The 14,039-nt window shown below is 43.9% G+C and overlaps 1 protein-coding gene across 1 annotated transcript in view; it reads left to right on the plus strand.

Annotated features, from left to right (window-relative positions):
- Positions 1–5,513: 5,513 nt before the first annotated feature.
- Positions 5,514–14,039, plus strand: part of LOC147417578 (transcription factor SRM1-like) — a 70,910-nt gene continuing 62,384 nt past the window's right edge. The window contains exons 1-2 of the mRNA XM_086506430.1: positions 5,514–5,931; positions 6,570–7,063. Coding sequence (XP_086362556.1) covers positions 6,591–7,063 — 473 coding nt within the window. The 5' untranslated portion in view covers positions 5,514–5,931; positions 6,570–6,590. The remainder of the gene's footprint in view (positions 5,932–6,569; positions 7,064–14,039) is intronic.

Consider the following 14,039-nt stretch of genomic DNA (forward strand, 5'->3'; position numbering starts at 1 on the left):
CTTCAAACATACTCTTTTTTAGCATCATTAAGGCATCTGTTGGCCCTTTAAAGCCACATCTGGCATACATTTAGCATTTAACCTGCTTGTTATCAAGCCCTTATTACTGTTGAATAATCATATAGGCTTCAATTAGGCTTAACCTACATCCATTTGCTATTTTTTCCATCATGGAAGTGGAGCTGGACGACACCGCATAGAGATTGGTTTTCTTCTTATTCGTTCATGCAAGGCATAGTCAAGCTTGGTGATTCCTATGAGCTTGACATTATTGACATTGGTGATGTGAAGCTTCAAATGCATAACGGTACTAATTTTGATTGCAAAATGTCAGACATGTGGTCACTCCAAGCGAGAAATCAATAGCAACACACGAACAGAAACTTCATAATCATTGAACTTTAATAGAGAGAGAGAGAGAGAGAGAGAGAGAGAGAGAGCATCAACATGACCTGTCAAAGTTCAGTGCCCAGAGGTATTGGCCCCAAATAATGGTGCCCCTTTTAGTATTTCTTTTTATATTAATCTTTGAGCAAAGTAAAACTCCCGCGGGTACTTGCTCTCAAACTCCGCGTCCAGATGCTCTGAGAAGTGAGCCCCCTTGGGTCACTTATAAACATTACAAGGGATGCTAGCCCCATAAGCATGAAACTCAAAAGCAATTGAGTCCCAAAAGCAGCTGTCGCCCAAGCTTACAAAGAGATTGCTTTCTATAAGGCAATTGGATGACCCTGGTTACACTACAGTATTTGGGTGTCGTTCTTGGCTAATCCGCAAGAACAACCTTCTCATGATGAAAGGTTGTAAAAACGGATCCATGTACTCTATGTTTGTATTGAGTGTCGACGAACACTCTATCTATGTTGTCGAGTTGCCATCTATTGAGTTGTGGCATAGCCGACTAGGGCATATTAGCCAGAAGGGAATGAAAACACTTCAACGTTCTAGCTACTTACCTGTGTTAGATTACACAGATTTTTCATTGTGTGAGCATTGTCTATACGGCCAACAGACTAGATTGACATCTTCTCCATTGAAGAAGAAACTAGGCGAACCCCTAGACTTAGTGCACAGTGATTTATGTGGTCCAATGCCACATAAGACTCTAGGGGGGCCAAACTACTTTCTCACGTTCATAGATGATTCTACTAGAAAGGTTTGGGTGTATCTCCTTAAGTGTAAGGAAGAAGTCTTTTCTACAAAATCCAAAAATTTCCTCGCCATCATTGAGAACCAATCAAGGAAAAAGCTCAAATCTTTTCGTACGAACAATGGTAAAGAATATGTCTCCACGGAGTTCAAGGATTTCTGCAATCGAAGAGGCATTTGTAGGCAGTTTACTGCTCTATACACACCTACTCAGAATGGGATAGCTAAAAGAATAAATCGCACGATTCAAGAGCGATTTATCTCTATGATTTCTATGGCAAAACTTACTCCATAGTTTTGGGGGGAAGCTGTTTTAACAACAGGGCACATTATCAATAGGTCACCTAGCTCTCCTTTGAATTTCAAGATTCCAAAGGAATTGTGGATTGGAAAAACACCAATCTATGAGCATTTACGTGTGTTTGGATGTGAGGCATATACACATGTGCCCAAAGAACTTCGTTGCAAATTAGATCTCAGGTCACACAAATGCATTTTTATTGGCTATGGTGTAGATGGATAGATAAGCTATCATCTCTGGCACCTAGAATCCTGCAAAATCATTTACAGCTCACATATCATTTTCAATGACTCATGAGTCAAAGATGCACAAGAAGCCCATTAAAGAAATTGAGTACGAACGCGTTCAATTTGGATGTAGCCTCTGAACCAACTCAGTTTAGTAGTGATGCACCTAATCCTCAAGTGCAAGATACTACTATTGCTCCAGAGAGAGCAGAGTCTAGCAGTTAGGCACCAAGATGCTCTGCAAGAGTATCACGTGCGCCCGAGCGGTTTGAGCCGGGTATACACCACATTTTGGTCATTGACGATGGAGCGCCAACCTGCTACAAAGAAGTTATACATATGGATGATATCGTTATGTGGGAGCAGGCATGCAATCAGAATACAATTTGATTGTGGCTAATGAGACATGGGATTTGGTTGAACTATCACATGGCAAACATGCAAGTGGGTATACAAAAAGAAGTATACAGCCGAAGATCTTGAGCCTAGGTACAAGGCTCGTTTAGTTGCCAAGGGTTTCAAGCAACAAAAAGGTGTGGATTTTGATAAGATCTTCTCTTCAGTAGAGTCAAGATGACTACACTTCGCATCGTGCTTGGCTTGGTATCCAAGACATGGAACTTGTCCAAATGGACGTGAAAACATCATTTCTTCATGAGGATCTAGATGAGTTGTCTACATGGAACAGCCATAGGGTTTCGTATGTGAAACTCAAAGCCAACGAGGGAAGAATTGGTTTGTAGACTTAAAAAGGCACTCTATGGCCTCAACTAAGGTTCAATGCAGTGGTACCAAAAGTATGAAAAATTCGTGCGGTCTCATGGTTACATAAGGAGTCAAGAGGATCACTGCTTATACACAAGAAAGTTGAACGATGGCTCTTTAATCATCTTGATCTTCTATGTAGATGATATGCTTATCGCAATAAAATCAATTGATGAGATCAATCTGTTGAAAAAGATGCTAAGCACTTAGTTTTTCATGAAAGACTTGGGAAATACCAATCATTTTCTTCGTATGCACATCAAGACAGATAGGCAACGTGGAATTCTTGAATTGTCTCAAGAAAAGTACATCCACAAGGTCTTGCAATGTTTTAGTATGCAGGGGGGGAAGTCATTGAGTACCCAAATGCAAGCATACTTAAAACTTAGCAAGGAAGATTATCCCAAGATAGATGTTGAGAAAGAGGAAATGGCAAAAGTGCCATATTCTTCAGGAGTTGGCAGTTTGATGTATGCCGTGGTAGCCACAAGACCAGAGTGGTTAGTAGATACATGTCAAAACCTGGCAAGAAGCATTGGGAAGCAGTGAAGAAAACCCTTAGATACCTGAAGGGTACAACTAGCAAGTGTTTATGCTTTGGGTGTAATGATGCATCTATTGTGGGTTACACGGATGCGGATTATGCGGGTTGTGTGGATAGTAGAAGATCCACATGTGGCTATGTGTTCATGTTTGCTGGAGTGGCTATCTCTTGGAGATCGTGTCTCCAAGACTGCACGTTTTTATCTACCACTGAGGCAGAGCATGCTGCTGCGACTGACGCCTCCAACCATATGGTTAGCTTATCTAGTGGGAGATTTTGGCATTCACGAGATTCCAGTACTGCATTGTGATAATCAGAGTGCCATTGCTTTGACAAAGAGTCTGGTGTTTCACTCAAAGTCGAAACACATAGAGGTCAGATTCCATGTCATACGAGATGTATTGGCTGGCAAGCGCATTGAGTTTGTCAAGGTTCACACTGACGACCCGCAGATGCTCTGACGACGAGCCTAGCCTCGAAGCGGTTTACACAATGCATAGAGCTTATGGGTGTAGGATGAAGCCTAGGCAATGCTTTATCGACTTTGTATAAACTAACTATATTGACGCCACTATTGGACACCCTGACCTTCAAGTGGGAGGTTGTTGAAGTGTAGGCCAGGTGGCGATGGGAACCACCCCTAACTTCATTTTCTCTATAATGAATATAGGGAGAGAAAGTGAGAGTTGACTTGAACTCTCACTTTTTACTCCACTAAACCAAGCAGATGTGCTTCTCCTTCTTCCCAATTCCCCCTCACACACTCTCCCTTGCTAGTGCACCTACACACACACACACACACACACACACACACACACACACACACACACACACACACACACACACACACACACACACACACGCACACACGCATCCGCATGCACGTGCACTCTACAAACCATGCAATAGATAGAGAAGATCTAAAGAAAAAGAAGCAAGTCACTCATACACTACCCAAAAGGGGCCGTCGATCCATAGGGCCAATATTGCACGTGCGAAACAAAGCCCCTGATTATCTGGTTTGTGAAATTTGAAGCCTTCACAAAGCATGGTAATTGACAAAGAGCTCAAGTTCAATATGTTAGCATAGCATTTTTTTGATGCATATACTTGTAAATTCTCATCATAATGAAAAAGTCCTTTGGGGGGGGGGGAGCGGGGAGGTTGGTCCTCTTCACTATATCAATGTTTGATTTTGCTTTTCTCGAATGTTTACATCAATCAATCATAATGATTAATTAGTGACACACTTTTGAAATTAATTATGTGCAAGTTACAATCTAGTTACATATAGTTCACCAATTATGATATTATATATAGGTCGCCAATTGTGATATTATTTTTTTTCCGCTTTTTGTGAAGAAGATTGATGATACCTGTGTTGAATGAAATAGGCAATACATTGAACATCAAAGATTCTTGACACATGGCAAGCAGCTTTGGAGCCAAAAAATCCAAAAAAGTGATGAAAATAATTGGTTAGAAATCCATCGTAAGCGAAACTTATATCCATCTTCAAAGACTCTATAGCATCCTTGATTTTGGATAAAGAAAAAGGAGAAACCAATTGAATAACGAGAAAAGATGAGACATGAGGATGCCTGCATATTGAGAGTTCCTATCGTGCCTCGAGAATTTCTAGAGAGACCCTACTATCGCTAGAAAACAAGGTGAAGGTTAAGGTTGCCATTCTAAAAGAATAGAAGGAAAGTAAATCTAAGGTCGTGAAATAAAAAGACCCATGATTGACAAACTAAACAACTGTGAAATGAAACAAGGTGAAAGTTCATTATGGCCTACATAAAGTAGGCCATACAGGCTATTGAAAATAATTTAATAATAAGAGGTTGCTAGCATTTTAAAGCATTTTCTATCACAATAGAATCTTAGGTTTTCTGAAAATAAATGTAATAACGAATTGTTAAGATTATAATAGATTTCAAAAGCACAAAAAATAATGACGAGAAAAACACTTGGAAGCATTGCAAGAAATTGTTTTTTTTTTTTGAGAGGGGTTGAGAAAGACTGTGTTCAACACATTAGAGGTACACAAATGTCAACACCTCTCACAAGGGCCTAATTTTTTTTTTAAAAGTTTATTATCATTAGCTTGCCATGTGGCATTAATATGCAAGCTTTATCCAATGGTCCAAAGATGCATTCAAAATTCAACCCTTTACTAAGGATTACTAATGCAGTTCCAAAATCCATCAATTGACAAAAGAATATTCCAACTATTCAAATGAAAAAGTTAAGTCTGGTAAGTATCAATATAGAAATAATAAAATTTCCAATATCCGTCTAACTCTCTTCTCAATATACCAAAAATTCATGGAAGTGCTCATAAATGAAGGCCATCAGGGTGCTTGCTTCGTGCGTGAAGACATTAGTTGAGCAATAGCGCTTTCTTACTTCTCTTTAGAAGCTTTGATTGTGCAATTTTGAATCTGATTTGCCTTGCTTTTCTTGAGCCTTCTTGTCATCTTGATTGCAAAGCCTCGACTTTGTGTGACATGGGCCTAGCCTATTTGGAACAATTATTAGAAGACCCACCTTTCGCTCACCAAAATACAAGTGATTCTCAACTTGCGCCCAGCTAAAAGGTGGAGCTCTGACTTGCATTTGTCTTTGGGGTCAAGCCCCTCATTGGATGAGGTTGCTTTCCTCTGCTTTTCCCAGAGAGAGAGAGAGAAGAGCGCCCAGTTAATATCGTTGGCAGCGGTTCTGTGGGTGTAACACTTCAACAAATCTGCGCCTTTTGAAGTCTGCTCTCCAATGCTGAAGTTTGAGAGGGACGAACGCGGTTTTTGTGTTTGCAGCTCTTGGAATGAGGCACAGGCACATGTGCCTGTGGTTTATATGTGCGGAAAAACAAGGCTGTCAACCTCAGTATTGGTCCCAATCTTCTAAATCAGTGACACTCCCTAAATGAACGGCTGAACCTGGTGAGTTCCTGTTTTGCCCATCATGTCATGTCTCCTGCTCGACATATGAATTTCTTTTCAGAAGAGTTCAGTTCTTCTGTGAGGTTTTATGTTGAACTATTAATGTGTCCGGAATGCATTCTGCTAGCTTCATTGCATGAAAATGAATTGGAATTTGACGACCGGCTATGAAATGCATTTTGTTTACAAATACTTGGTCTAGGCATGACAGATTCCAGTATATCGTTCGGAAAGGAAGAAGGGTCAGTCTTCAGTCTTTGCTGAGTTAAGCTCATATAAGCGCTATTGGGTTTTTCAATACTATTTTGGAAAATGACAATGTAAGGATGTTGGGCAGTTATGAAACCCTGAAATTCTGCAAGTACAGTTGTTGATCATGCCAATGGGAATAGTGTGGATGACATGTTAGTGCAGGGTAAGGATTTGATGCTAAAGGAATGCATGTTTGTGCTTGCCTTTGATGTTTGTGCATTACTTAGGGAATCTACCATCCATGAGTTTATGATATTAGCTTCTAAGTGTTTAACATGCTGACACTGACTAACAGTCTGCAATGCATCATCTAAAGTTGTTTCCTGAAAATTTATGCAATTTCATGGTGATGCATTTCTGGTTTTAATTCATTGGTTGTTGTCCAGCTCATCACTAGTGAAAGATAAATGAGTACTTCATCCCCAAGCCAGTCAGGTGGGTGCTCTGGAAGGGATGCAGGATCTCCTTATGCAGAGACTTCAGAACAATCATGGACTTGGCAAGAAGAGAAGCTTTTTGAAAGTGCTTTGTGCTTGCATGATCATGATGCTCCAGATAGATGGGAAAATGTTGCAGCTATGGTTCCTGGTAAAGATGCTGATGCAGTAAGGAGGCACTATGAGCTACTGGTGGAAGATATAAAGAACATCGATTTAGGAAAGGTTAAACTGCCTTCGTACCCTCAAATGGCAGCAGCAGCTCAGAGTGCAATGGAGCCTGTTGCAGGATTTGGAGAGAGTTCCTATACAAAGAGTGGTGCTGTATCCGGCCGGCCTTCTGGAGTCTCTGGTGGGAACAGTGGCAGCGGAAAGGTTGGAACTTTCAAATCCGCAGAGCAAGAGCGGCGGAAAGGCACACCTTGGACAGAAGAAGAGCACAGGTTTTCTGTTATATACACAATGTGTAGTTCTTTTGTTTATTACAAGTAGTTCATCTGATCATTTCGTACAAAGCTGTGTTAAATTATGGTTTTTCAAACCTTGTAACATAAAGTAATGCCATTGTGAAGGTTTGTAAGGATGTTAAGGAGAGAAAAATATTTTGGTGGCAATGCTAGTAAGGGGAATTTTACAGCTTGAGTAAATATAATTTCAGATGATGGACTATCATTTCAAATTTCTGCTGAGTGCTCTGTATATTCCAACATTAAGGATACTGAGGCTCAGTCATTTATTTAGTTGGCTCATTCTGATGCAAGCTTGTTATATCAGGCCTGTTAAAGTTTTGGCATCTCAAGTGAACTGCCCAATGTGACGCCATTATTTAGTTTGGCTTTTAGGTATTTATTTTACTTATTTGTCGAAGTCTTGGGTAGGGCAATTTACTGGGATTGCTATATAAGCAACCCCTTGCCTCCATTGTATACATATTCAGGTATTCATTGCCAAGGTTGATTGGTTCAGGAGACTCTCTCTCTCTCTCTCTCTCTCTCTCTCTCTCGCTCACTCCCCTTGGTCTCTACGCTTCCGCATCGTCGACTTTGACATGATATTAGAGCCACTCGGTGTAGCTCTTTGATTCAAGAGCCTTGGTGGCGGAGCGTTGCTTTGAAGAAGAGAAGAACCCGGTGAACCTCCCACTCTATTCCCGGTAGCATCTCAAAACGCTGCTGTGAGGCAGCGCCGGCGCCGGACACACCTCCTTTGCTCCCGTGCGTTTCAGAACGCCGGCTGCAGCGCCATGCCCCCCCTCCCGTTTGCGTTTTGAGACGCCCCAACCGGTGACCACCCTTTGTCGCTGCCCTTAGCTGTTGCGTGCGTTTTGAAACGCTGCTGTGCAGCGGCGCCGGACCCCCCCCTCTACTCCCGTGTGTTCTAAAAAGCTCCATGACAGCCCTTCTTTGCTATGAGCCCAGCGTTTTGAAATGCTGTGGGCTGGAGGGTACTTCTGGAGATCAAGAGATGGAGAAGGTGGCAATAGCCTCAGTGGCTTGTGCGAGGGAGTAAAGGTGCGACTTGGGAGACGAAGAGGCGGTAATTTGAAGGTGAAGAGAGGCTAGAAATTTCTGCGGCCACCTTCGGAGTGCGAGAAGGCACGAGAAAAGTTCTGGCTTGGCGAATTGGAACCGGACAGGAAAGAGCAGAAGAAGCGGAGAAGGCTTGGAGTCCTTGCGGCTTGGGATTCGTGCGGCCACACTTTGGAGTGCGAGAAGGTTCCCGGAGTTCCAGATCTAGCAACTTCACCATGGCCCCCCCTTGCTCAAGCTCCAACGACAAATTGAACGGGAATAACTACGCTCATTGGAATTTGATTATGCGACTCTGGTTCTCAGGGAAAGGCTTATGGGATGTTGTCGACAACTCGGAGCCTCGTCCCACACGGGACTCCCACAACAAGTACGCCCGCCTTCAAGATGACGAATATCTCAAATCGTGTGTCGATTGGGATGCGGCTAATGCGAAGGCAATGTCGGCCATTGCGGAATCTCTTACAAAGGACCTATCTCCAAGCTATTCGGACCTTGAAGACTGCCAACGAAATGTGGTTCAAGCTCGTAGGAATGTTTGATCGGGATTCTACGATGCGAGCAGTCACCCTTCTTGGACAATTGTTTGCCATCCACTTTCTCCAAGGAAGTTCCATGCAATCATTTCTTATGAAGACTAAAGTTATTCATGATTAATATCGGCTATGAAGAGTGCATTGACGAGTACCCGGTTAGTTGCTTTGGCTCTCACTAAGTTGCCTCAAGAGTATGAAACAGTGGCTAGGACACTTTGACTACAAGTCACGAAGGAAAAGCTAGAATTTGATGATCTCAGCTCTTTTCTCATTGAGGAGGAAGCCGTGTTGGTAACTCAAGGAAAAATTCAGATTTCTGAGACAGTGGAAGCACATGGTGAAGCACTTGCTGCTTTGGATTCCAGAAAGAGGATGAAGTACCGTTGTTACAAATGTGGAAAGCGTGGTCATTTGGCCAAGGATTGCAAATCCAAAGGCAAAGACAAAGATTCTACAAAGGACAAAGGTAAAAGCAGGAAAGCTTTGATAGTGACTCAGGGAAGGACAACAAGGAGGCTGCTGGTGTGGTGGTGACTACATTGGCACTGACTCCGCCTTCTAGTCGAAGATCGGTGTCACCACTAGCGTCAGCCAGAGAGAGGCTTGTGAGTGTCAGAGAGGGGCAAGCAATGCTCCCTCTAATTAATTTGGACCCTTGTATTGGAGTACATCACTTGACATCACAGGACATCACATGACAAATCACCTTAAAGAAATCATTCCAAATCTCAGACCATGATTAATCGACAACATATTTAGCAATCGCATCTAGATCCAGTCGGGACCTCACAGATGTCCGATTAACTAATCCATATTGCAATCATGTCTATAGAGACTTATGAGCCGAAATGTTGCAGTCATTTTGTCTATCAATTTGAAACGGGCCCGTGGGGCGGTAGGCTTTGGCTTTCACCCGAAATTCTTTACTTTACTTTACACACACACACACACACACACACACACACACACACACACACACACACAAAGTACTTTGCAAAAGGAACCTGCGACGGGAATTAGCACTTAAGTACATACACGGCTCGGAAGCTAGAATGCTTTGAGCAGACGTCGACAACCAGTAGGCCCCAAAATTGGCACCCCTTTCGGTATTTCTTTATTCTTTAACAGAGGGAATAAAACCTGTGATCTCCTACGAGCTGCCCCGCATAGTCAGGGCTGAAAAACACCTGTTCTGGCCCGATTTCGGCAGCATAACTGTACTAGGACGCTTCACAGTCAGTATCCCCACGCAATAGATGACTTTCCCGACGCATACAAACACTTTGCAAAACCTGGCGAGAATCTGCAGCACACTGAATTCTTTGTTTTCTGACCCGAAAATGAGCCAGATCACCTCTACAACGGTCCCCTCGCGTCCCCGAACGTCCTGGGGGTATTAGGGACTGTTTAGGGCCGAAACCCTAAACCTGCAAAAATACACAGCAGGCTGTAATTCCCTGTTTTGGGCTCCGTTTCGCGTGCCGGTCGCATCTGTAGCAAAACCTCGAGCTCCCGCACCTGTAGGGCTACTTGCCCTTTGAATCGGACGAAATTTCTCACGTGAAACCTCTTCGAATTCACCTGTATCTGCGGGGGATTAGCCACTAGCTAACCTAGTACCTGTGCAAGAGGCTCTTGCCTCGGCAATCGCGCATGAACCCATACAACTGTACATCAATCAAATGAAAAGCCCTCTTGTGGGGCATCACATAACTGCACGTAAGGGAGAGAGAGAGAGCAGTGTGAAGCGTGCAGGGCATCACTCCCGGCACCACAGTGTACATAGAGGGAAAGGAAGCACCCCACAGCTCTTAACCTGTGACAGTTCTTCAAAGATGAAGCCTCCCAGCTTATAATTCAGCGCTACCTCTTCCTTTGTGAGGCAAGTTCACAAAAATGTGCCACTTGGCGCATTTACAAGCATTTTCCCGTTTCGGGTTTGCCGCCTAAAAATCTCCCGACTGGTTGCTCAGTTGACTTTGCGGCAGAGTTGTAAAATGTTCCCCCAGTCATACCGGAGGTAATGACGCGAACACATTTCATGGCCCAAAATAGAAGTTCCCTAAATTTTAGGAGATGCTTCTGTTGGCCTCCCATTGGTCATCTGACCATCTATCCGTATCCAAAAGTGCAATGTGGCCCAATTGTCGGATACTTTCTGTTGGTAGTCTCACCTTGACTTTGTGCCTTTATTGAGTTCACTTCCTAGTATCCGCCAACTTGCCAAGTGCGATGGGGGGGACCTACGTGATCTTGCTCTGAGCCTAGACATCCTCTTACTATATGAATTCCAGTGCCGACTACTTCCCGTCTGCGGGTGAAACTACCGTTCACATTGGCCATACAATGTCCGACCATTTGCAACTTCAAAAAGAGGGTCTCAAAAATTAAACAAAAAATCATTGGAAAGAAACCAACAACTAAGGTTAGCAGTTGCCACGTCCTCGTGACATGCCCCCCTCTTGAAATCGCAAACGTCCTCGATTGCATACCATATGTACACGCCAGTGATGATCTTGTGCTATTAACACTCTTTTATCATCGCATGTATCCGCAAGAAAGGTCGTAACACATAGATACAAATGACTTAATGAGACCTTCATACTTTTGTCATTTCCATCTATTATACTGAATTCATATGTACATTTGGCGTACTAGCTCTATCATTACCCCGCCTTTGCACACGTTGGGTTGGGGCATAAGTAGGTTGTAACCCAAAGGCTTCAATTTAAAGCTGCAATACAGTTGGTGACTGACAGTTCATGCTCTTCCATCCACTTTGCATCCATAGGCGGATAGTTCTTGAACTTCACCAAATAACGTCTTGCAACCTGTCCTTTAACTTTTTTGTCCTTATGTGCCAAAACTTGCTCAGGTACCAGGATCTCATCAAGTTCTTCAACTTTTGGCTGATCCTCATCTGGCATATCTTGTGGCACATCTCCCACGAAGGGTCTTAGAAGACTCATGTGAAACCCATTATGAATCTTCCACGCATCAGGCAATTTCAGCCTGTAAGCCACATCGCTGATCTTGTCAAGCACTTGAAAAGGCCCATAGTAATGCATACTGAGCTTAGGAAACAGCCGTTCCTTGCCCTTCATCTTCTTTATCCTCTGAGTCAGCTGGTCTTTTCCTGTGTGGACAATGGGTAGCAAAGTGACGAGGCTGCTCGCATATAAAGCAACCATTAGGACCTCCTTTTCCTCGAGCGACTTGCGCACAAAAGGCTTCCTTTTCTGTTTCTTTGCTTGCGCTCCAGAAGTCCCTGCTGAATCCTTGTCTTTGGTGGCCTTTTCTGACCCCTGTGTGACGCTTCAGGAGCCGTTTTCACAAAGGGCTTCTTCGCTGAATTTTTCTTTTGCTGCCCTCCTTTCTCGTTGCTCGGAAACCCACTGTCCTCTCCTTTCAACAAGGCAAGACTAGTGTTCGGCGTTCGCAACTTCCATAAGCTGAGTGAGGGTAGCCACTTTGTTCTTGGTACAGTAATCACGAAGCCCTTTAGGCAGCCCACAACATTACTTCTCTATTTGCTCTGCCAATGGCACAAATCTGTAGGAGGTCACTGAGAGTAACTCTTTACAAAACCTACGATTGTACTCCAGCAAGCTCTTGCATGAAGCTGAACTAAGCTAGTGCCAATCTGTCATGACGTCAGCTTCAAATTTATTTGACAGCCAAGCAGATGCAAACATTTGCTTGAAGTAAACCCAAGTGGCGGGTGACTATCCTTGCATTAACAATGTCGTCCACCATGTAAGCGCATTGTCCTTCAAGAAAATGGCAGCTTTCCTGACTTTCGAGGCCTATGTAAAATTCCCTCCTGCATAAGCTGTATCAAACTGCTGGAGGAAAGTGAGAGCCTTTGCTTTATCCTCAAAGCCACTGAAAGTACTGAACTTTACAGCTGCACCACCTTCTTTGTAAACTTTTGGCTTCTCCAGTGCCCCCAAGTTGTCATACGGAATAGTTTGCAACATGGGCACTGTAGTAGGCATGGTCGGCACATCTTGGTCGTCAGAGGTGTGATATCTGGCTGCTGTCCAGAAAAACCAGCCATGCCAAAATGACCCTGTGGCACCCCAAACTGGCCTGGTTGCACTGAAAACCCTGCTGCATGCCGATAATACCATACATGTGGTTTGGCATGATGCCTTGCATACCCCCAAACACTGTTCCTGGCATGTACGGCTGACTTCTAAGCGCATAACCAGCCATATTTTGGAACATTGATCCACCCCAGAAATACCCAGGATGTATCATGGGTGGTGGAAAAACTGGGTGCATTGCCTGGTATCGAGTTCCCTGTCCATTCAAGTGGAGCCCCTGACACCGCAACATGCGAGTGTTCCCTATCCTGCTAAGTCGCATTAAGTACTTGGGCTTGAGCCTCAACAAGCTCCGTATGCGGTGTAGGTTGCCTATTTTGCTGTTGCAGTGGTGGCGCTTGCAAGAACTCCATAAACCTGCACCGGTTGCGAAAAGACATTCACCGCGGCAACTAACTGAGTTTTGAACGCATCATTCTCAAGTTGCCCAGTCATAAAGCCCTGTACTACTGGAGGGACATTCACATTGACAGGAGGTACAGACTGACATGGCCGTGAGCTCTCGCCAATCTCGAAAACCATAGGGATTTCCTATCTGTCTTTTGAAGAGGAACCCTCTTCCATAACGCCCTTCCCTTTGTCGGCCATAGTGTAATCCCGTGTTCCTGCACTCTGTGTCTTTACCCAACACAACCGAGGCTCACTCTTTGAGGAAAAAGTGTCTGATGTCTCGGCAACGGAACCTTGAAACTGGCCCGTGGGGTGGTAGGCTTTGGCTTTCACCCCAAATTCTTTACTTTACTTTAAACACACACAGAGAGAAAGTACTTTGCAAAAGGAACCTGCGACGGGAATTAACACTTAAGTACACACATGGCTCGGAAGCTAGAATGCTCCAAGCAGACGCCGACAACCAGTAGACCCCAAAATTGGCGCCCCTTTCGGTATTTCTTTATTCTTTAACAAAGGGAATAAAACCTCTGATCTCCTACGAGCTGCCCCGCATAGTCTGGGCTGAAAAACACCTGTTCTGGCCCAATTTTGGCAGCATAATTGTACTAGGACGCTTCACAGTTAGTATCCCCACGCAATAGATGACTTTCCAGATGCATACGGACACTTTGCAAAACCTGGCGAGAATCTGCAGCATGCTGAATTCTCTGTTTTCTGCCCCGAAAATGGGCCAGGTCACTTCTACAGCGGTCCCCTCACGTCCCCGAACTTCCTGGGGGTATTAGGGACCGTTTAGGTCCGAAACCCTAAACCTGGAAAAATACACAGCAGGCTGTAATTCCCTATTTTGGG

The sequence above is a fragment of the Adiantum capillus-veneris genome, chromosome 30, assembly GCF_014529385.1.
Source record: "Adiantum capillus-veneris isolate H3 chromosome 30, ASM1452938v2, whole genome shotgun sequence".
Classification (NCBI taxonomy): Eukaryota; Viridiplantae; Streptophyta; class Polypodiopsida; order Polypodiales; family Pteridaceae; genus Adiantum; species Adiantum capillus-veneris.